Here is a 22340-nt window from a genome sequence, read left to right on the forward strand (position 1 = left end):
ATGAAATTGTGTTTGGGCCAATGTTGTGTTATACCATGAATGAAATGTCGGCAGCTGTACTCGGTGGTGTTATTGATGTGTATGCTACCCTAAGGATTCGAGGAACAAGAGACGAAGTAGGTCACTTTATGATATTTAGACTATGGTCTTAGGTCATTTATTTTTATAACATAATGTTTATAAACGAGGTCGTCTTTTCTGCTACCCATTCCTCAATTTTACTCCCAACACCAAACTTGCGTTTCGTAAATACGTTTCCAAGGAGTGAATCCATTGTCCTCCTGACTATTCAATCCAGCGAGTCATATCATGAAGCATAATGTTACAAGCCCAAAACAATAAAAGTCACAAAGCCGAACTACAGACGTTCATCTTCATCTGAGTCCCATATCTCAGGTGGAACCCTCGTGTCGTCACGCAATAGACTGTCTGGTAGCATCTGACTCTTTGTCAGAAGCTGCGACGAGCCTGGATTATAATCTGGTGGCAGATGCAGTGCATCCTCATCGTAACCGTCTAGTAGACTCTCGGGAAGGGCGATACTGCTGGATGAATGCATGGGAGGGCGGCGAATAGAAGAGGATGACTGCTTTTCAGGGGTGGAAGCTTGAGAGACGGTTGTAGCTTGGGACGGGCGAACCGTGGGCCGTTTAGATGCGCTGCCTAGAGAAGGCCGAGAGGCACGGTGCGAAGACGCTGTACGAGGAGTTCGACGAGGGGGAGGTTTAATGGTTGTAGGAGAGGAAGGTATGTGGGTTGGGGGTGTTTTGTTTTGGTTTTCATTCTCATTACTCTCTTCGTCGGGCGTAGAGGGGACGAGAATGTCATCCGAGGGAGGAAACTGGGTCGACGAAGCAAAGTCACTCTTAAGCTGTTCTTCCACCTGTTGTGACACACTCAGACTTGCGGTAGGAGCCGGACGCTTATCTTCAGGAGCAGGCTGTGATGAGTCGACAAAGAGGTCAACTCTTCCACTGTCATCTTCATCCTGTATAATCTGTGTTGGCTCATCTTGCGAATCGCCTTCCTTAAACATGGCGTGTCGCAAGTTCCACAGTAGTTGACCAACAACAGCAGGGGGGAAGTAAACGTAGCGACCAACGTCACCATCGATCCAACCTTCTTCTCGCATGTCGTCGCCTTCAACGGGGTTGTTCAGCTCGTACACCTGTGTGAGGTGATAACGCCAAGCTGGACCTTCGGTTACACGGCCAGGTTCAGCGCAGGCCATAAATCGCAATAATTCACCGTCGTACAACCAGAAGCGAACTACCTGTGCGGGGATTTTGAAGTTGAGGATAAGATCGGCCTGGTAGCCCTCTAGAACATCATCAAGGATGTCTTGTGAAAGTGGGAGCAGGACATCTGTGCGGGCAGATGCAGGTGGAAGTGACTGTAGCGTGGCCAAGGGCACACGTTGAGATTCCAGCGGTTGTGTTTGAGTTGGTGGAAGAGGGCGATGGACAGGCTTGCGGACGCGCTTTTCTGGGCGGCTTTTCGCTTTGGGTGTTGATGAAGAGGGACGGGGTTCTGTTTGTCGTGAACTAAGGGGCGGCAGCGATAAGGAGCTGGAAGATTCCTCCGATATTATTGGAGCGAATGCCTGCCGTTTAGTAGTAGTAGTACTGACAGTTGCTGATTGTGCTGAAGAGGATGCTCTCATAATCTCCTCCTCCGATGAAGCCAGCTCACTCATCACAAGCTGTGTTTCAGCACCAGCAACAAATGTGTTCTCTGCATCCTGATCCTCATCCTGACCCTCGTCCTCATTCTCATCCTCACCAAAATCTTCGTCGTCCTCTTCTTCCGAATCGGGAATCTCAAGCTTAACTCTCTTCTTGCCACTGCCTGGTGATACCTTCTTCATTCTTGGTGTAGGACTACCACTTCTTTGGCTTCCGCCCAGTTCGGTACTATCGCCTCTGCGCGTTTTAGTGGGCGTCTCTATCTCTTCCAATCCAGAAGATGATTCCAGCGGCTCAAGAACACTCCTGGGAGTTTTATTAGGCGAGTCCACGGGGAGTTCTCGCAGAGGTGTACGGCCGGTTGATCCCCAGCTATCAGTAGCATAAGAATCTTGAATGATGCGTTCATGCTTTCGAGGTGTTGTGGCCACTCGAGGCTTACCCTTAAGCTCCTTAAGCGGTGATAGCACAGCAGGTGACGACATCTTTCTTTTCGCAGGCGATACCGACACGCGGTCAGCAGGACCATAACGTTCGAGCATCATACTAGCAGGTGTAGATGATATACTTGGGGGTGCGGATAGCTGGCTCGAGGAAGGTATCTCGACTGATTTAGCTCGCTTGCCTGGCGTTTGCTTATCTGGTGTTTGCGGCACAACAGATTCCTCACGAGGAGGTAGGTCCTCTTCCGGTCTGCGCTTCAATATTGATTTGAGAATTTTCGGAGTCTTGACAGGCGAGACGTGCTTCTTCTTTCGAACATGTACTGGGCTTGGACTCTTTGGATCTCCTAACCACTGCTGGAACTCGTCGTCTTCATCTTCAGAGTCCTTGATGAGCTCGGTAGGCGTTGAATCGCGGCCGAGGAACTGGGTCAACGTTTGAGTGTGATATCTGGAGCTGCTACTGGGTGCATCTCCCATTGTCTTGCGCCGGCTGGATTTCTTTTCTTTCTTTGGCTTGGGTTGTTGTTCATCCGTATCATCTCCTAGCGTTCTTCTGCGTTTCGATCGGGTGTTCTTAGCGGGGGCTTTCTTAGCAGCCGCTCTTCGTTTTCTACCACTCGATATAGGTTCCTCGTCATCTTCATCCTGTGGCTTTTGCTCTTCGTCTTCGTTGTTCTCATCTTCTTCCTTATCAGCTCCCATCTCGTCTTCTTCACTATCGCTCAATACAATGGGATCACGATCTTCGAAGCTCGATACAAAGTCGAACTGTGTAAGTGTTTGTTGTCGCAAGAGCTTCGAGGGCGTCTCTGATTGTTTCTTTCTATTCTGCTTTCCATATGTGCGTACAACCTTCTTGCGTGCTGGGAAGTGTGCTTGCTGTTGGGCGGGCGTTGAATGATAGACGCGGCTCGCAGCGGGGACACCGCCCGAGCGGGTTGTTGGCGTCATTGTTATGATGATTATAAAAAATTGAATATACTTGTACAGTACAAAGTTGGGTGATTTAATATGAGAGTGACGGCATGATCTAGGCAGCTTCGATGTTAATGATGGGTGGAGCCACAGGGCGGCCCAAGGGTGTTAAGTGGCGTATGTCATTTATCGCGACGCGTCTTGTCGCGTAAAGTGTCTTTTCCTGTCAGCGCCTACTACACCTAAACTACCAAGATAACTGCAGTATGTGAATGGGAAACTTGTAGAGTCATGTGCATCTAAGTTTTTAATCTGTCCACACAAATTCATTAACAAAGTTCAAAATTGTTCCTCTCAAGACAAAGTTGCCCAATACAAACGTGACTGACAGGGCAGTTACCTGAACTCTATGATGTCGGCTATGAGTAGATAACTGCAGTGTGTGTACAGAGTAGGGTTGTGTTGTGTATCTAAGTTCCATGTAAGCTTTTGTATGAATCAAGTTTTATCTTGACATATGAAGCCCGTCTCCTCCCATTCCCAATTCCCCTCTATTTTCTTCCCTTCATGTGCACTTTGCACATCATGTTGGGGTTACTGAGGTCTATGGCCTGACCAAGCAGGAAGTCTTGCCATTCTAAACGCAACAAGTACTAGTCGCGCCTATGATGAACCCATGGCAATGAAGCTATTCTACCTGCAGGATAGAACTGCCCAAACTTCGAGGCCTTCAAGGCTATCTGTTGTACTGGGAACTGAGGTCTTACTCTATGATATTGGGAACTGGGGTTTTACTCCCATGGCTAGACCAGGCAGGAGGTCTCGCCATTTCTAAAAGTCGTAACACCATCGCGCCTATGATGAACCCATGGTAATGAAGCTATCCATCCCTGCAGGATAGAATTACCCAAACGAGAAGCCTACAAGGCTATCTGTTATACTGGGAACTGAGGTCTATTTGCGCTTTTTGGTTCCTTATGGTCTTTCTTCACCTTCGTCTCACACGATAACCACAAGAAAAGACAAACGAGCTGTGAAGCAAGATGTCCCGCCTTGGTTGATAACTTGCTTAATTGCTCGTTGGTCTTTTCTTGTGGTTATCGTGTCGGGCAAAGGTGAAGAAAGTTCACTGCATTACCATGGAGTTTTTATGAATTTTGTTCTGATATTGATCTTTTACTGCAATGTTGTTGCATCATATGGCCTTGTGGCCTTATTGTTGTTTACTTTCTATTGTTGAATTATACTGGAGAGGTTGCTGCGCTCTTGAGTTATATTGACTTTTAAAGACTGGAAAAGCACTTGCTACATCACGGCCAGACCAGGCAGGAAGTCTTGCCATTTCTAGTTGTAATAAAACCTACCAAGTCGTGCCTATGATTGCAGGATAGAACTGCCCAAACTTCGAGGTCTTCAGGGCTATCTTTTATGTTAGGAACTGAGGCACAGCGAATTTATTGATTTACTAGATAGTATCTCACAATCATGAAAGACTTGATGCTTGAATGCTCATATTTGTATACAAAACAATCACTCTCGCTCATGTAAACATATTGAGATAGACCAAAACTCATCCGTCCAACGCTCGACTCATCATCCCTGTTTGCCACGAAAAGGCGCCTCGTTTACTCCCCCATGATTGATCATGCACGCCAATAGTAACTATAGTAATCATACAGAAGATTCATGTGATCATATTCCCATTCACTCTAAACACCTGGTACTCAACGGAATGCAGCCTTGACGTCGGCTCGAGGCCACTCGAAAAGGATATCACCGCCGTAGACATTGGTCGTAACTGCGCCCACCCGTCTCTCGACCTTTTCGTAGAACTGCTCGCACTCTGATAGTACCTTGATAACCAATCCTCGGCTGAGCGCTGGGTCGTCGTCGCCGTCACCAAAGTGTTTCTCAACACGTTTGCGTAGCGCTTCAATGCCCTTGCGGATTTCCTTGGAGTCGTAGTTGCCGAGAACCTTGTTGAAAACCGTTTTGCTGTTGGATGGCTGCGCGGCGATCGATGCCGGTGATTTGCCTGTCTGTAATTGAGCCTCCATACTCTCGAGCTGCTCCAAAACCTTGCCAAGTGGTCGACGCATTACTGCGTTGAGGTACAGATTCATGTGTTCGTAGTATGTCGAATTAGCCTTTTCCTTCCATTCCTCAAGCACATCCAGTCCTCTAGTTTCCGTCTCTTCCAGGAAATGGTTCATATTCTCAATCAGTAGAATATGGAAGTTGAGCGCCTCCTTATCCTCTGGGTCCGCAGAACCGGTTGTGATGCCGACCGAGGGATTCTCTCTTGCGATAACCATGAGCGAGTCAAACATGGTCTTGAGTATGCGGTCGTATTCACGATCGATGGTGCCTCGGGCTGCTAATGATCCGTCGACACCAACCAACATGCCCTCAACAGCTGCTGAAAAGGTAGGGAAGATGCGAATGAATGCAATAACACCCTTACGCTTGCTGATCTTGACCTTGGTTTCTTCGATAGCACGAAGCTGCTCATCGACAAACTTCTTAAAGCGGATTTCCAAATGGCCATGGAGCTTTTGCAAGAGAGTATTGAGGAACTCTTGGTTGGATTGGCCCACATCAGCGATATACTTCTCCAAAGTCCCTAGGACACCGATTCCTTGCCTGGAAAGCTGTTAGCAAACTGTAGGTGACGCCTCATATATTTGAACTTACAAAGGATCTTGCCCAACAACCCATTCCATGAGACGAAGTAGCTCGGACTCTAGGAACGTGAAAATGACCTCCATGGCGCGAAGAATACGTCTAGCCAGGTCTCGATCGGGTTCCATCAGTCGTGGTCTTCTGAGATCAGTGCCTCCCCGGTCATATGGCGGTGTCGCAGCGACAGCATCAGGGAAATCCATTTGTTCAAGTGTTGTTGCGTGGAAAAAGTCAACAATGAAGTTTTGCTCCATCTGCATCAAGGGGAGTAAGTTATCCAGCACTCCGGCAAAGACTTCAAAAGGCGGGTTTTGGTTGTCGACTACTCCCTTGTCAACCTTCGGTTTGTTACCGCCGTCTTCTCGGGGGGATCGGAGCCGGGCCAAAGTTCCGCTGCGCTTGACTGTCAGCTTCCTGGCAGTAGTAGATACACCTCCCTCTTGGTTCTTCTCAATTGCTGACGTGAATAGCAGATCGGCCTCCTCTCCAGTCATCTTCCTGGCATTCCTACGCCAATACGCAATGACAGCCTGAAACTCGACCCGGTAAACAGGCTGGCTCTTGTCTTGGTAGATTTGAATAACCTGGTTCCACTCCTCGCCATGCATGTCCCTGGTGTAAAGCATAAGGGGACTGAACTGCCAAAGTGTGTCACGGCCAAGATCATGATGTGTTGAATCGACCTGTCTTGACAAAGCTCCTTCCATAGCAAGCTTAGTCTCGGTAAAGGCTTGGTCAAACTGTCGAGACATGAAAGCGACGAACCGACCGACGAACATGGCGCTTTCTTGATCGTAGACCTGCTTCTTCTCCTGAACGATTCGCATCTGGTTGAAATCGGGGTTGAGACCAAGGGTCTGGTTTGTGTCTGATGTGACATCCACCTTCAACTGATCAGCGCTAGTGCGAGAAGGATCAATCTTGATCATGGCCTTGTAGAGTGTCACAAGAGAAGATTCGACCTCTTGTAGCCCACTGATATCATCTAAAGGCGCTGCTCTAAGTACTTCCAGCTCGTTTGATGTGATGGCGCAAGTCTCAAGCAAGGATTCAAGTTCTTTCTTGAGTAGCTTCTGGTTTGCAGTTTGCACTTGGAGACCCTGACCTTGGGCTTCAATGTAGGCAATATCCTCCGAGAGTGTCTATTTCGTGTCAGTAAGGGGTTTTCCGAGTCGGCGAGGACACATACCGATAGTTCGACGGAATAGAGTGTGAGCAGATTATCCAGCTCCTCACACTCGGCCATGGCAACATCAAGACCTAGTTTAATCGCGTCGACACGCTCGTCTTCTTCGCGGAAGCGAGCCAGCCAGCCACCAGCTTGGGCTTTGTTGAGTTCGCGCTCCAAATCATCCCTCATTTCCTCAACGTTGCGACCTCGCATTTGATCTCCCGGAATCCAGCCGAAATAATCCAGCCACTGGGCGAACTCCTCACTCCTTTCATCAAGGATGGCAGGGTTAACGCCTAATGACTGCAAGTACTTCATGTCGTTACCCGCATTAATCGAGCGACGCGGCTCTTTCTTCTCGGGCTCCTTTGGTTTCACTTCCTGCGGTGGGCCATGTGCACTAACAGGCCTACTCGTTGGGAGAGTAATCTTAACTTCAGGAACCAGGGACATTCGATTCGCTGACTTGGATGGCGCAGCTGGCTTCTGCTCCTCCAACTGTTTGTTTTCTTCTTCAGTCATGGGTGTCTCTACAGGTGTTTCTTCGGGCGTAGATTGTTCGGGTGGTCTTGGCGGCGCAGGCACAACGCCGCTGATTCCATCTGGGCCATCCTCCGTTTTGTTCTTCAAAAGACGCAAGCGCTCTCCAGCACCACCAGGTCTAGGTTTGAAGGCGGTAGCGGCATTCGCCGCAGAAGCAGCCTTCCATAAGGCGCCAGCAATTTCGTTTCTTGACTTTTTGCCTTTGATCATAGGGCCCAAGCCAGGCTTCGACTCTTGACCTGAGATTGCGGGGTTTGGGTTGGAGTCCTGGTCGGAGATTTCTGTACCCTGGTCTCCGGGTGATGGCTCATCTACTGGCTGGGGTGACTCTTGTTTGGGAGGCTCAGGAGGTGGCTGCACGTTTGCAAACCTGGGCACGCTCACTGTCATTGGGGAGACATCCGAAGAGCCTCCTCCCCCAGAACCTGGAGAGAGAGCCGCTCCAGGGTTTGGCGATTGAGTTTGTGAAGGTGTAGGTACGCGTGCTGGCGCGGGACTAGGTACACGGGCTGGTGCAGGGCTGGGGCCCCGAGCTCGTCCAGGGCTAGGCATACGACCCGGAGATGGTCCTGGACTGGATGTGTTGGTTCGAGCTGGGCCAGCCTGTTGATAGCCAGTAGGGGTTGGAGTCTGGGCCGATGTACGAGATTGTGACGATCCCGGCCTGAGGGCAGCAGGTGTAGGAAACGGCTCACGTTTTGGCGGGTCTGGTAATCGTCCTGTGGGTGGTGGTTTGGGTTGTTCCAAAACACTTCCAGTGAAAGAGCTGTTTGCCGACTTTTGACTTGAGTTGTCCATTCTTGGGACAACACGTTCGCTGCTGCGAGGCGGAGGGGCCATTGGCTCCTTGTTGGGGCTAATCAGTGGTGGGGGAACCAAGTCTCGATCCTGAGGGCGAGTCGGGTCCATGGGCGGCCGTCTCCTCTCCGGGGGCGGTCTTTCTAACTGAAGAGGTGAAGGAACTGGCTGTGGAGGTTGAGGAGGTGAGAGAATGGATGGCGGTTGGGACTTGGGCGAAGACTGAGGTTGAGGTGGAGGCTGAGGTGGTGTAAGTATAGCTGGTGTTCGATTATCGGCAGTCTCCCCAAATCTGCCATACGATCCTGGCCCGTTCGGACCATTGCGAGATCGCGGTGGTAGGCTAGAAACGTCGTCACTTCGGGCAGTAAAGGAGGTAGCAACGGAATCCTGGCTCTTGTTGTTCTGTGCCATCCATCGAGGAGCAGGCGGACGTTCTCTCGAAGCACTAGAATCGAAGCTTCCCACGGGTGAAGGGCCGAGATTTGGGTGTGCCGGACGAACACCAGGTCCCTGATTTCCTTGTTGCGCTTGATGTCCAGGATGCATTGGATGTATAGGACGAGGAGGAGCGCTCGCATTTGCATTTTGGCTGGTAGCTTGCTCGGATAGCGGAGGTGGAGGAGGTCTTGAACCACCAGTGGCTGGACGTCTCGTAGCTCCCATTACCTGGTCATACTCCTTTTGCTCAAATCCTGCAAGCTCTGGCGTCTTTCCACCGGTGTACTTGCCATATATCTTGATAAGACTGGCAATGAAGAACTTTTTTTCTTTATCCGTCTGGGCATGCCAAAAATAGGCTTTTCCAAGTGTTACCTGGAAGCCAGTGTCGCCAGCCCAATCGCGATAGTCGGGCCTGGCTTCGGGGCCAGTATAAGATTCAATGCGCGATAGATCGTCGAGGTTCCATGTCTTGCCAATGGAAAATGTGCCATTTTGATTTTCTTTGGACTTGTGCAAACGAACTCGGCCGGATTTGCGCACAGCCACGATTATTATTCGAGGTTTCTGTGTTTCGCCATTCCGCGCCTGTGGTGGAGGAGGGGTCGTAGGATAGGATGAGTATTCGGTGATTCGGATATGGGTGATGTAGGTTTCGAGAACTGCCCGACTGTTAGTCAGTTGAACCGGGTGCGAGCTTATTCAATCGCCAAGTTCGAGCGACAACAGTCTGTTAAGCTTGGAGCTCCTGTGGATAAAGCTTTGGCCTGGCAACAATGTGGCAGCAAGACTTACGAGAACCATCAACATCCTTCTTGTTGAAGCAGCTTTCGACAATGCGGCGCTTCTCATCCTCAAATCGCTCTGCCCTGCTGGCAGCCGCAGCTGCGCCGGGGCCACCCCCGTTTGCGCGGTCCATGAGGGAGTTGGGGGAACGGAATCACGCAGAGCATCAAGCTGAGCAAGGAGGCATGTTCTTTCTTAGGAGTAACGGTTTGGTGTCGGATTATTTCGGATTCGAGGGATTAATTGAACGAGCGACTGCGCAGTCCAAGGCGCGTTGTTTAGCGCCTTGGTATCGAGTAGATGGTATAGGTCGAATGTAGGTTGATATCGTAGTTGGAGGACAAGTCGTCGAGTCGAGGTCAATGCCGATGTGGCTGGAGGTTCCCTATTTCGAGGTGGAGGTTTCGGGTGGACACCTGCTTAGGCTGCGTACATGTACCTGCCTCTGATGCCCCACCGCAGCTTGTAGCTGAGTATCAACGGTTTTTGCTACAGTCGGTAGTTTTGGCACCAAGAGCTTACCTCGGAGGTATTTTTATCCAATACATCACTTACAATTATCACATTCTATCATATTCAGTATAACTAGAGATCTTCTGTTGGCGAGCCACATTCAAAGTCATGTGTCAAGCATATGTACGCCACATGATGAGGTCAGCGGTATCCCACGCCACATTTGGGAATGGCGCGCGTCAAGCTTAAACTTGGAGTAATTGGAGCTTCACTATTTGACGATATCCAGAGTTGTTGGTTGTGAATATTTTCACAGCAGATGTTGAGTGATATTGATGTTGTATATTTGACCTAGACTACATAGAAATATGGTCTAAGTTAGTACGATATATATCTATGTGTATGCTGTGTAAGTGGTTTGTTTTCTCTGCAATCATCACTAACTTAGAATAATAAGAATGGAAAAGAATACTGTCCAAGCCCCGCTGTAATCAAGAAGAGAATGTAAGTTCCTGAAAATACTGCGGTAAAAACATTATTCGCTGTGTCAATCTGAACCTACCCTAGGTATCATCTACCGAATCATGCTGAGTATACCCGCCCGATCTTCCCTACCCGAAGTTGAGATTCAAGCCTATTTGCTTTTGATGAATTGACATATTCTTTGATGGGGTTCTTCTCAACGTTTGGTAGCTTCATTAATTGAAATATTTTGATAACTATGTATCAATGCAATCCTGCGTCCTACCACTGATGCCACTTAGTTGAGTCGTTTTTAACATAACTTTCGTCTACCTCAACTAACCTATAGGGGAGAGGATCGTGAGAAACTGGATCTCCTAGTTGAAGGATGTCAAGAAGTAACAAATAATCCGCAAAATATGTGTTTTAAAAATGTAATTTCTAAACTTATTAATTCCATCTCTTGTGTTTACGTTAATCAATTGGTTTGATCTTATGAGTACTGTGCAGAATAAAACATCAACATCAAGTTCGTTGATCTGGGTTTATGCATTTGTATTTGACAGTTAGGTCTGTATCAGTAACGATCGAATGTCTAAATCTCGTGATAACGATTTGGTGTAGCGGTACTGGATGTTCAAAACGACGTCAGCTAAATACCCAATTAGGCAATTTCTCAATTCAACTTCCTTCTTAGAAGCTCGAGATCCGCTTTCCCCTCACGAATCAATCAAGCCGCATCATTACACCCCCAGATCAGCCTTCACCCCGCAATCGGGGGTTGGTCCTCGATAAGCCGAGGTTGTGCATACATAATACAAAGCTATTCTTACCCGTCGTAACCGTTGTAACCAGAGGAGCTGAAGTTGCCTCAAAACCCTTGTCTTGTTGAACCTAGCCACTTCATTGTGAACATCTTAACTCGGCAGTCTCAGTGATATTAACGAAACCATGGTTCCCTCTGTGAGAGTTGTTCCCAACGTACGTGACACAGTCTGAGTGGTCTCATATCGAAATAGTATACTCACATCTCCTCACCAGGCTGCTAAGCGAGCTACCAGCTTGCTACGCACTATTCAGTATACACACCCACCTTCATGCCCTTGCCACTCAAACCCGGGATACCATCAAACACCAACTTTCACTCCATCAAAGCATGCTCACCAGCGCAAGTATGCCACTCCAACTACACATCCGGGTCAGAAGGAGTATGCCTTTGAGATGGCTGCTTCGTCCATCAGGTTTGGCCCTGGTGTTACTCAGGAAGTTGGTATGGACTTAAAGAACATGGGAGCTCAGCGTGTTTGCGTCGTGACCGATGAGACTGTCAACAAGTTGGACGCCATGAGACAAGTCCGTGAAGCTCTCACTCGGGAGGGCATCCCTTTCGAAGTGTACTCCAAGGTTCGTGTTGAACCAAAGGATAGCTCGTAAGTTTGACTTTGTAGACGAACGGGCCAGTTCACTTACAGTAAGACAGCATTAAAGAAGCCATTGCCTGGGCCCGTCCCTATGCACCAGATGCCTTCCTGGCCGTTGGAGGTGGTTCAGTCATGGACACAGCCAAACTTATGAACCTTTACACAGCGTACCCTGACGCTGACTTCCTGGACTTTGTCAACGCTCCTCTAGGCAAGGGCCGTCCCATTGATAAGAAGCTAACACCACTCATCGCCGTCCCTACAACAGCCGGCACCGGCAGTGAGACAACGGGAACCGCCATCTTTGACCTTGTATCTAAGCGAGCCAAGACCGGAGTCGCTCATCGAAACCTCAAGCCTACACTTGGTATCTGCGACCCCCTCAACACCAGGACCATGCCTGCCGCTGTCAAGGCTGCTTCGGGCCTCGATGTTCTTTGCCACTCGCTTGAGTCCTGGACCGCTATTCCGTACAACGAACGAACACCCAGACCAACAAACCCCATCCTTCGTCCAGCATACCAGGGCGCCAACCCCATCTCCGATGTCTTCTCATTTCATGCGCTTCGCGATACCATCAAGTACCTCCCTCGATCAGTGAAGAACCCTGACGACCTTGAGGCCCAATCTAAGATGCTTCTGGCTTCCACGCTGGCCGGCGTTGGGTTCGGTAATGCCGGAGTTCATCTTTGTCATGGTTAGTGCATATAACACTTTGTTTTATTTTTTCTTTTTGCCCCTGTTTGAAACTAAATGTGAACCCAGGCATGTCGTACCCCATTTCTGGCCAGAACCCGGGCTACAGTCACGATGGCTACGAGGTAGCTTCGCCGCTCATTCCCCACGGTGTCTCTGTGGCCGTCTCCGCCCCGGCTGTCTTTCGGTTCACCGCCGCTTCAAACCCAGACCGTCATCTGGCAGCGGCCGAGGCCTTTGGTGTAGATATCAGCAACGTGAAGCGAGAGAGCGCAGGCGAAGTTCTCGCTGAGGCCATCACAAAGTTTTTGGCAGAGTTGGGTGACCAGCCCAAGGGTCTGAAGGACCTGGGCTTTGGCACGGAACACATTGAGGCCCTTGTGGAGGGTACCATTCCGCAGGCACGTGTGTTGATGCTGGCACCAGGATTGTCTACAGAGCTGGAAGCGGAGAAGGACCAGTTACGAAGACTGTTTGAGAATGCCATGACACATTGATAATGGTCGGTCCTGAAGATAGGAGGTTTGATTATTATGCGGGTATGCGATTGCGCGTTGCCGATCGATGTGTTGACTACAAAGGGATGTCGTGCCACTTTATATATTTGGATGTACAATTGATCTACTGTACAAATATAGAAACGTTTTACGACGTGACGAATTTTGGAGCACATGCATTAATTGCGTGGACCGTTGGGGATGAATCGATCTACACTGATGGATGAGAATCATGGGTTACTATGTATATCAGAACGCATTGATATTGGAAGTTGAGCTTGGATATAATACCTGAGTATCAATCTTATTCCCCTGGTTCGTCAGAAACTTAAAAGCTGTTAGTATGTCTGCATGTTATACCAGGTTCACGCTAAGTTATGCTGTGCAAGGGATCTATGCTTGATTTGTGCAACTTGTAGCGTTTCGGGTGCAAGCAGTTGACCGTTTAGAACAGACCTTTCCCTTCTAGTACTCCGTAACACCGACAAGCCGCAAGCCTCCCTGTCAAAAGTATTCTCGGTACCATGCTCTATTGGGTGAGGGTGGAAAAGAAGGAAAAGTCCCTGCAGGTACAGATCCACTAGAAGATTACTGAATCAGGTAAAAACAAGACGAATCGTGCATTGGTCTGCCGAGACTGACAGTGCTAACCCAGCTAGTAAGGCCCTTGACAATTTCTCTTGTTCAGTTTTTTGTCGAGGCGAAATGCGATGGAAGCGACTACAACCGAACAGACCTTGATAGTCGAGATGCGGCTCCAGTTAGGCATCGGGACCAAAGTCTAGACTATCGGTTCCCCTGTCTCCTTTCACTTTCTCACCTCCTGGTTCATGTAGAATCTGCTAATTCTCCCTCTAAATAGAACGTCAAGAGTCATGAGTCTGATTAGTGTTTTCATCGTTGTGGACCGGTCAACCCCCGGACTCGCGCTCGGAGAAGCTTCCGGTGGCCACTACGGCTTTCAACTTACATAACAAAAACTTGCAAAGCGGTTTCGCAATAGATTCCTAGGAAGTCCCAAGACTTTCTAGTCTCGAATGCTAGAAACGCTCCCTCCTTGTGCCTCCACATCCTACGTCACGGGGCCAATTGGTAGGTATTGTACGAGCCGAAGATGATCGCTGCTTTTGCCGGACATGGTCAGGGCCCGTCTTGGTCAAAAATTATAGTGGCACATATTACGGATACTCACGATATCTATTGCACCATAACTAACTTCACCCCATAGACGGGTCTGATGGATCTCTTGAACAGCATCGTATAATAGAAAACGTAAATCCTGCCCTTTTCACCAATCCCTTCCCCACGAAACTCTCATCTACCCCCAGTTTAACCCTGTTTACCTTTGGTCATAGTCCCATCTTTTCTCCTCCTACACACGCTCGTTACTCTACTAAATCCATCATCAACTGATACCCTGATTTCACAGGATACACACTAAAGTTAGTTGCTGCAACTTCAAACTCAAAAACCAACCCAAATGGAAGGCTCTTCAAGGGATATCAAGGACGAGCCGGACCTTGAACCTGGTCCTGAACCACCCAAGCCAGTTGCCAGCACCGAGCCGGAACTACCATCAAGTCCCAAAGGTGCTGCTGCTGCTCTCAGGAAGGACAAGGCACGCGTGAGGTTCAACAGTAACGCCGCTGCCAACCCCCCACAGCCCCCAGCAAACCCTCCTGCTGCTCCGCAAGCTCTAGGTGTTGCTAAGCCCAGACCTTCACTCTTGCGCGGCAGCTCTGCCGAAGTCGTCAAGACTCTCAATCTCAAGGATCATGACGATGAGTCGGATCCCGAGTCAAAGGAGGCCATGGTCGCTGCGCGAGAACGTGCCCGTATCATGGCTGACAACATTCACAATGATTCATCCGCTATAGACAGAGACTCACTCGAGTCCAGCACCGTTGGAACACCAGGCTACGACAGCCCATATGGCTCCAGCATTCCCCTCCAGGATCTTACCGAAGCAGGCAGCAGCAAGGAAGGTTTCCACAAGCTCCCCTCCGAAGACAAGGAGGGCACTGGCTTGAAAGATGAGGCTTTCAAGCTTGTCCGAGCACACACCCAACGTTTCGGACCCAGCGCCAGCACTGGCCGGGACTCGCCTGAAGACAAGGAAACAAAGGGGAAAGGAAAAGAGGAGCGCAAATTGACGGAACTCAACGATGGTAACTTTGACGGAGTCTTTGATGTACCTGCGCCTGAACAATATCGCGGAAGCGTTTTGTCGCAGCTTCTGAAGCTCTACAAGCCCCCAGAGCCATCTTTCAAGGGTACACACCACCGAGCTGCCTCTACTTCATCCGTGATTAGCGATGGCACCCCCACTGTTCAAGGTACACCGTCTGGTGCTTCTACGCCGAGGCGCAAATGGTACGACCAGAACAAGTCACAAGATACACTCGCCAACCTTATCGAGGCTTCATCGCGACTCGCCAACCCCAACGACGCAGCCGGTGACAAGTCCAAGAAGAATGGAAAGAAACCCCAGAGACCGGCCAACCGACGAACGCACAGCGCAAACCGATTGAGCGGACTTTGGCAACAACAAGAAGCACGCATTACCGTCCACATCGCCGAGACTCTGGCCCGACAGGGCTACATCATCAAACTATGCCGTGCTTTGATGATGTTTGGAGCTCCCACCCATAGATTGGAGGAGTATCTCAGCATGACGGCCAGAGTTCTCGAGATTGATGGCCAGTTCCTCTACCTACCAGGATGCATGATCATCTCATTCGACGACAAGTCCACACACACTACTGAAGTGAGAATCGTGCGTACCGGACAAGGTATCGACCTAGGCAAACTCAAGGACGTCCACCTCATCTACAAGGAAGTCATGCACGACATCTGTGGCGTTGAGGAAGCGACCGAGAAGCTCGAAAATCTCATGAAGCGCAAGGACAAATTCCACAAGTGGCTTAGAGTCGTCATGTTTGGACTCATGAGTGCCACTGCAGCCCCTTTCTCTTTCGGAGCTCGTCTGATCGATCTTCCCCTCATTTTCGCTTTCGGTTGCCTTATCGGAGTGCTGCAGCTTGTTGTGGCACCTAACTCTGCTCTCTACAGCAACGTCTTTGAAGTGTCTTCCACCATTGTTGTCAGTCTCTTGGCCCGAACTTTTGGTAGTATCAAAATGGGCGGCGAAGAGATATTCTGTTTTGGTGCGTTGGCGCAGGGCGGAATCGTCATGTTGCTGCCCGGTTACATGGTTTGTAAGTCAACGATCTATCCAATTCGATCTTTTCAAGGGCGATATAACTAACCTGTGTAAATAGTATGCTCTGCTCTCGAATTACAATCCCGCGCCATCGTCCCCGGATCGATTCGAATCGTATATGCCGTCATCTACTCTCTTCTTCTCGGTTTCGGTATCACCGTCGGCTCCGTTCTTTACGGATTGTTTGACTCTGACCCATCCAACACGACGACCTGCCCCAACGCCATGAACCCTTACTACGCCTTCCTCTTTGTTCCTCCCTTCGTCGTCAGTCTATGCATCATCTACCAAGCAAAATGGCGCCAGATGCCCGTCATGGTTATTGTTTCCTTTGCCGGATACATGGTGAACTACTGGTCCGCCCAAAAGTTCAAGTCCAGCCCTCAGATTTCCAGCACGCTTGGTGCTTTTGCTGTCGGTCTGCTCGCCAACCTCTACTCTCGACTCCGACACGGTGTCGCAGCTGCAATTCTCATCCCCGCGGTGTTCTGCCAAGTGCCAGGAAGTCTTGCGTCTACCGGAGGATTGCTTAGCGGCCTGCAAGTTGCAAACTCTCTTACCAACGCGACCGGCGAGATCCAAGGAACGTCTTCTGTGCAGCTTACACAAGGCAGCAATCCTGACAACCTGGTGTTTAGCGTCGCTGCTTCCATGATCCAGATTGCCATCGGTATTGCTGTTGGACTCTTCATGAGTTCACTGCTCATCTACCCTCTGGGCAAGCGTCGCAGCGCCCTCTTCAGTTTCTAATTTTTGTTTATACAACTCATACTCAGCGTGGCATCAGCATACATAATTTGTCTTTATCATCTGTTTTGAAAAGTTCTTGCATTTATTACATAGCATATACAGTCAGTGTTTGGAATTATTGTTTTTACTGGAGCGATCGATAAAGATACGCATTTGGTTGTTTAGATAGATGGTGGCGTGGTTAGCATATGTATACATTAGATATGTACTTGTTTATGACTCGGTCTTGCATCGGAGTGGGCTTGGTTATTATACAATGAATATGAATGAATGACTCGTATTTCTATTCATGGACTTGGCAGGCATCCAATATCGTGATATACACCCATCTTGATACATACAAGCCATAACCCAGATCATCATGCGTTGGCAGCACGTGCTTTTTCCACTGGCTTGGGACATGCGATTGTTGGTCATCAAGCATCGACATCATAGCTGCAGCTTTAGCTTTGCCTTCCATGGTTTCAGCACCTGGGGGTGGATACGGATACGCGTGTTCTAATGCCGAGTACCCCGGAATAGTTGCATGCTATTAGCATCACGGACGGACAGCATGTCATTCATTCCAGGGCTTCCTAGAGCCCCATATTATCATGCGTATGTAAACAGACGACGTGTCACAAGACTCCTAATTCGGAGGTTGGCATCCTTCTCTTGGCTTATAAAGAAAGATTTCTATGGGTGGTTAGGTTGCCCACATACCGTCGGATACCGGCAATGCCATGTAACTCACCAACGTTTATAACGGTTGCTCACATCGCTGACCGTTATGTCTGCATAGCACAATGCATGGTTTGCATAAATGTCCTGAAATAGCACAGGCTCAAGCTGAGCTGTCACAGCCACATTCTACTACGTAGCAGCATCCAGCTGATGTCACTACTCTCGGCATGGACCGAAATGCTTGTTAATATAGAAACCTGATGCCTTCCACTTCTGTACGAATACCTTTATTCAATAACAGACTGACTCACGATCCTCTTCAAACTATACTGTGATCTACTGACGTTGCTCTTGAACTTGGTGATACAGAGACATTACATACTATAAATTCTCCAACTCTCAGAGAGACATTCTTACTTATATCCAACATCCACAATGGGTCTTTTAGGTAAAATGGGATTGTCTGACTCTTCTGTACCGGATGAACCTCCGCCTTCATATGATGAGAGCCAAAGTAAATATCAAAAGGCATCTTCGCCCCAAGCACCACCACCACCACCACTAGAGGCAGAAGCAGGACCATCGATACAACCGGCCCCTCCGGTTGCTGGACCAAGCCAACCGCCATCTATCCCAAGACAGTTTCCACCTACATTCAATCTTTACTCTCAAGGCTGGCCAAATGTCTCCTTCACACTTGCAGAGCATCAACAACGGCCTCTCTACGTCTGCTCAGTGCACACTGGTCTATCAGCTGCACCACCAGTCCTCTTACATTCCGGCCCAGACGAGTCATACCAGCCACTCGCTTCTGCAAACTTTATGCTCATGAGTCTCTCCTTCGAAGTTGAACTCCCTCCTGTGCCAGGCTCAGGGGCCCCTCTAGCCCGTGAACGAATTGTACCGGTGGGCTCTCACGGCGGTCTCAGCACTGCCTTTAGCTTCTCTATCGAAGTCGGACCAGGCGGGAATGGACCGCGGGAAACGTTTGAATGGAGACGTTCCAGTGGTGATGCTGTGGCAAGCTTGGGCGGCTACTATCATGGTTGGAAACTGGTTCGTTTGGCTCAAGGACCTCCACCAGGAGCCAATCCGGGGTTTGTCCCAGGTGGCTTCAGAGACAGTACGGGACATGAAGTTGTGGCAGCTTGGGCCATGGGTAATGGGAGAAGTTTAACAAAGGTTGCGCATTATCGCTTCATGGGAACGGGCTTGACGGGTCTTTTGGGAGAGCGATGGGCCATCATGACGGTGATCACGGGGCTGACCCTGTTCCACAGAGACCGGAGAAGGTAAACTAAACGCTGTGTATGATCCCGTCTTTTAATTATTTTCTTTTAATGATCTATACCCCTTGGAGTTTGGTTGTGCGAGACAAAATCAGTTCTAGTTTATGCCATTTTAGACTACAACGAAGATAACAACAACATATTAATCAATGAATTACAAATATCATATTGACCGTTGCTGTGTGCTGGGTATCTCTATTTAAACTTGTCTGGATTGCTGGGTATCATCTTTCGTAATATTGCGAGCTGCTTAATTAAAGCAATCTTTCTTTGATCAGAAAGCTCACGTCGGTCGATTCGCCTTGTCCCGTTCGAAAACACTACAGTATTGTCCGGCAACACAGTACCAGGAGCAATGTTGGACATGTGTGTGATGGTGCAGTTCTAATAACTCGTCAGCCCTTGGTCCTGAAGTTGTGAAAGGTCATGTCTACCTTGCCAATTCTGGCACCGCTTCCTATGATGCTTCCGGGTTGTACAACAGTGCCCTCTCCTATCTCGGTCCCACCAGCTTCGATGGTCGAGCCAGCTTCTATCGCCACATAGTCCCCCAGCACGATGCCACCAGGCTTCGCAGTGTCGAGGTCTGCAGGACGAGCTCCCATATGCACCCTTTCATGAACCAGACATCGACGTCCGATCAGGATAGACCCGTAGTTCGACTCGAATTTCGATCGAGGGTGGATTACTGTCTCCGTCTGCATAGTAATCGAGTGTGTGCCTTGGAGGATCGCATTGTCGGAGATTGTAAGGGTCGATGAGAAATGGACTGGTGGTCTGGGACCGCTGCGATCAATAGCAGGAAGAATCGAATGTCTTTTACTAGACATGGTGGATGCGTCTCAAGTTATCATCGCAGGTTTGTTATGTTGTGAAATTGTGCATCACTTTCGAGATGGTAGACGATAAAGTGAAGCTTGTATCGATAACCCACGATAGTGCCGTTGGTGTTGCGATACCGCTGATCAGCAGCGTCGAATAGAAAGCTTCGATTGAATGATTACGTGATGCAGAACACCAGCCGGTGCAGATAGAGTCACATGACCCTTATACCAGAGACCTAGCAGAATCCTAGTCTGCTGGAAGATACACGATTCACACTAAAAAGAAGCAGCAACGGCTTAAAAGAAACTCAGATTGCGCTAAGTGAAGCAGTAACTGCAATGAGACGTTGGATCTATGACACTTGGAATCGATGAGCGGCAAATCGGGGGCGAAAGTCAAACGATACGCCTAACAGAAATGATGGAAAGAACTTGTATCGTAGCATAAAGATCTGTGTGGAGTAAGTACTCTCTAGCAAAAGTGGCTGAATAATCGGTTGATGAATTGGCCAATCATTAGCCCGCTATTTCTGAACCACCCGGTCACGAAATGGATCTCGTCCGGGAAACTTGAAGTGCCGCATCCTGACGACGTTTCGTTCAACCCATCTCCAAACCCGCCACCCGACAACGATCGAGCACAATGCTGTCCACGAGAACGGCGCCCAAGAAGGCCGTCGGCCTCTCACGGACCGCCGTGAGGGGTCTGGCTACTGTCCAGGACGGTGCCCCGAAGCGAACATACGGAGGTCTTCGAGACCAAGATCGCATTTTCCAGAACCTCTACAACCGATACCCCGTCGACCTCAAGAGCGCCAGGAAGATGGGCGACTGGCATAAGACCAAGGAGATCATCCTCAAGGGTCACGATTGGATCATCAGCGAGGTCAAGGCCTCCGGTCTCCGAGGACGAGGTGGTGCTGGTTTCCCCTCGGGTCTCAAGTGGGTAGGTTTCTCCCAAAGTGTTTTGGTTTTGAAGGGTCAAGAGGCCCGAACCAGCATCAATTGTCTCTAACACCAATTCTCGGTAGTCTTTTATGAACTTTAAGGACTGGGACAAGGACAACAAGCCCCGTTACCTCGTCATCAACGCCGATGAGGGTGAGCCCGGAACCTGCAAGGACCGTGAGATTATGCGAAAGGACCCACACAAGCTCATCGAAGGATGTCTTATCTCTGGCCGAGCCATGAACGCGACTGCTGCCTACATCTATATCCGTGGTGAATTCATCGAGGAAGCTGCTGTTCTCCAGCGAGCCATCAACGAGGCCTACGCCGCTGGCCTGATTGGAAAGAACGCCTGTGAATCCGGATACGACTTCGATGTCTACCTGCACCGAGGTGCCGGTGCCTACGTTTGTGGTGAGGAGACTTCTCTTATTGAGTCCCTCGAGGGCAAGCCCGGAAAGCCTCGTCTTAAGCCCCCGTTCCCTGCTGCCGTTGGTCTTTTCGGATGCCCTTCAACTGTCACCAACGTCGAGACTGTTGCCGTCGCCCCTACTATCTGCCGACGAGGAGGAAGCTGGTTCGCTGGTTTCGGCCGTGAGCGTAACCAGGGTACCAAGCTCTTCTGTATCTCTGGCCACGTCAACAACCCCTGCACTGTTGAGGAGGAGATGTCAATTCCCATGCGTGAGCTGATCGACAAGCACTGTGGTGGTGTTCGAGGTGGATGGGACAACCTTTTGGCTGTCATCCCAGGTGGTTCTTCCACTCCCGTTCTCCCCAAGAGCGTCTGTGATGACCAGCTGATGGACTTTGATGCCCTCAAGGACAGCCAGTCTGGTCTCGGTACCGCCGCTGTTATCGTCATGGACAAAAGCACCGATATTGTCCGAGCTATCAGCCGTCTTAGCCACTTCTACCGCCACGAGAGTTGCGGCCAGTGCACACCTTGCCGAGAGGGTAGCAAGTGGACGGAGCAGATTATGAAGCGATTCGAGAAGGGTCAGGCTCGTGAGCGTGAGATTGACATGCTTCAGGAGCTCACCAAGCAGGTTGAGGGCCACACTATTTGCGGTATGTTTCTCTAAAATCTTCGATGTGACTTTGTACTAATTCATGACAGCTCTGGGTGAGGCTTTCGCCTGGCCTATTCAGGGTCTTATCCGACATTTCCGACCTGAGCTTGAGGCTCGTATGCAAAAGTTCGCTCAGGAGAACGGTGGCGAGGCCCTTGCTGGCGGATGGAACCACAACGCCAAGTCTCAAGGCAAGCTCGTGTCTCCTGGTCAATAATTGGTGACTTGGGTAGCAAAAGGTCATATAGGGAGAAAGGATGAAGATTGATGTGTATCGCATCGTTACTTGTGCATAACTACGACTATTAGGTAGATGCCCTGTGTTATATTTACTTATTGTTCAATGGGAGTCCGAGTTGGTTAAGTAAACTATGAGTCTGTTTGTAGCGTTTGGTGCCGTGAATGATTATTGGAATTTTGATCAACGTAAATTACCCTCTCATAGAAACAAACGTGGTTATGGACTCAGATAGCCGTAGTGATCCACTAATATGGCACTACTAGACCCATGCCAACACCGCCTATTCAACATTATCCTAACCATCTAGGGTCAATAATTTGAGAACTATTTGCT

General features: G+C 49.4%; 7 protein-coding genes across 7 annotated transcripts; 4 read left to right on the forward strand and 3 right to left on the reverse strand.

The window, feature by feature from the left end:
• Window positions 1–358: 358 nt before the first annotated feature.
• FSST1_000432 (uncharacterized protein) lies at window positions 359–3082 on the reverse strand (the record flags this gene model as incomplete). Its single annotated transcript, XM_083230484.1, has 1 exon — window positions 359–3082. The coding sequence occupies one exon, from the start codon at window positions 3080–3082 to the stop codon at window positions 359–361; it is 2724 nt and encodes a 907-aa protein (XP_083090614.1).
• Window positions 3083–4770: 1688 nt separating this feature from the next.
• FSST1_000433 (exocyst complex component Sec3-domain-containing protein) lies at window positions 4771–9600 on the reverse strand (the record flags this gene model as incomplete). The annotated part of the gene is made up of 4 exons (XM_083230495.1): window positions 4771–5689; window positions 5741–6870; window positions 6918–9343; window positions 9477–9600. 4 exons carry the CDS (start codon window positions 9598–9600, stop codon window positions 4771–4773), a joined length of 4599 nt encoding a protein of 1532 aa, XP_083090615.1.
• A 1733-nt stretch (window positions 9601–11333) lies between these two features.
• On the forward strand, window positions 11334–12996 carry FSST1_000434 (hydroxyacid-oxoacid transhydrogenase; the record flags this gene model as incomplete). The annotated part of the gene is made up of 4 exons (XM_083230506.1): window positions 11334–11363; window positions 11424–11812; window positions 11863–12500; window positions 12569–12996. 4 exons carry the CDS (start codon window positions 11334–11336, stop codon window positions 12994–12996), a joined length of 1485 nt encoding a protein of 494 aa, XP_083090616.1.
• Window positions 12997–14476: 1480 nt separating this feature from the next.
• Window positions 14477–16969, forward strand: FSST1_000435 (threonine/serine exporter family protein; the record flags this gene model as incomplete). Its single annotated transcript, XM_083230517.1, has 2 exons — window positions 14477–16214; window positions 16278–16969. 2 exons carry the CDS (start codon window positions 14477–14479, stop codon window positions 16967–16969), a joined length of 2430 nt encoding a protein of 809 aa, XP_083090617.1.
• A 1098-nt stretch (window positions 16970–18067) lies between these two features.
• Window positions 18068–18928, forward strand: FSST1_000436 (uncharacterized protein; the record flags this gene model as incomplete). The annotated part of the gene is made up of 1 exon (XM_083230528.1): window positions 18068–18928. One exon carries the CDS (start codon window positions 18068–18070, stop codon window positions 18926–18928), a length of 861 nt encoding a protein of 286 aa, XP_083090618.1.
• Window positions 18929–19116: 188 nt separating this feature from the next.
• On the reverse strand, window positions 19117–19751 carry FSST1_000437 (trimeric LpxA-like protein; the record flags this gene model as incomplete). Its single annotated transcript, XM_083230539.1, has 2 exons — window positions 19117–19305; window positions 19356–19751. 2 exons carry the CDS (start codon window positions 19749–19751, stop codon window positions 19117–19119), a joined length of 585 nt encoding a protein of 194 aa, XP_083090619.1.
• Window positions 19752–20388: 637 nt separating this feature from the next.
• FSST1_000438 (NADH-quinone oxidoreductase subunit NuoF) lies at window positions 20389–21983 on the forward strand (the record flags this gene model as incomplete). The annotated part of the gene is made up of 3 exons (XM_083230550.1): window positions 20389–20691; window positions 20777–21764; window positions 21814–21983. 3 exons carry the CDS (start codon window positions 20389–20391, stop codon window positions 21981–21983), a joined length of 1461 nt encoding a protein of 486 aa, XP_083090620.1.
• Between the last annotated feature and the right edge of the window lie 357 nt (window positions 21984–22340).

Source organism: Fusarium sambucinum, chromosome IV (genome assembly GCF_050947815.1).
Source record: "Fusarium sambucinum isolate potato_lamoka chromosome IV, whole genome shotgun sequence".
NCBI lineage: Eukaryota > Fungi > Ascomycota > Sordariomycetes > Hypocreales > Nectriaceae > Fusarium > Fusarium sambucinum.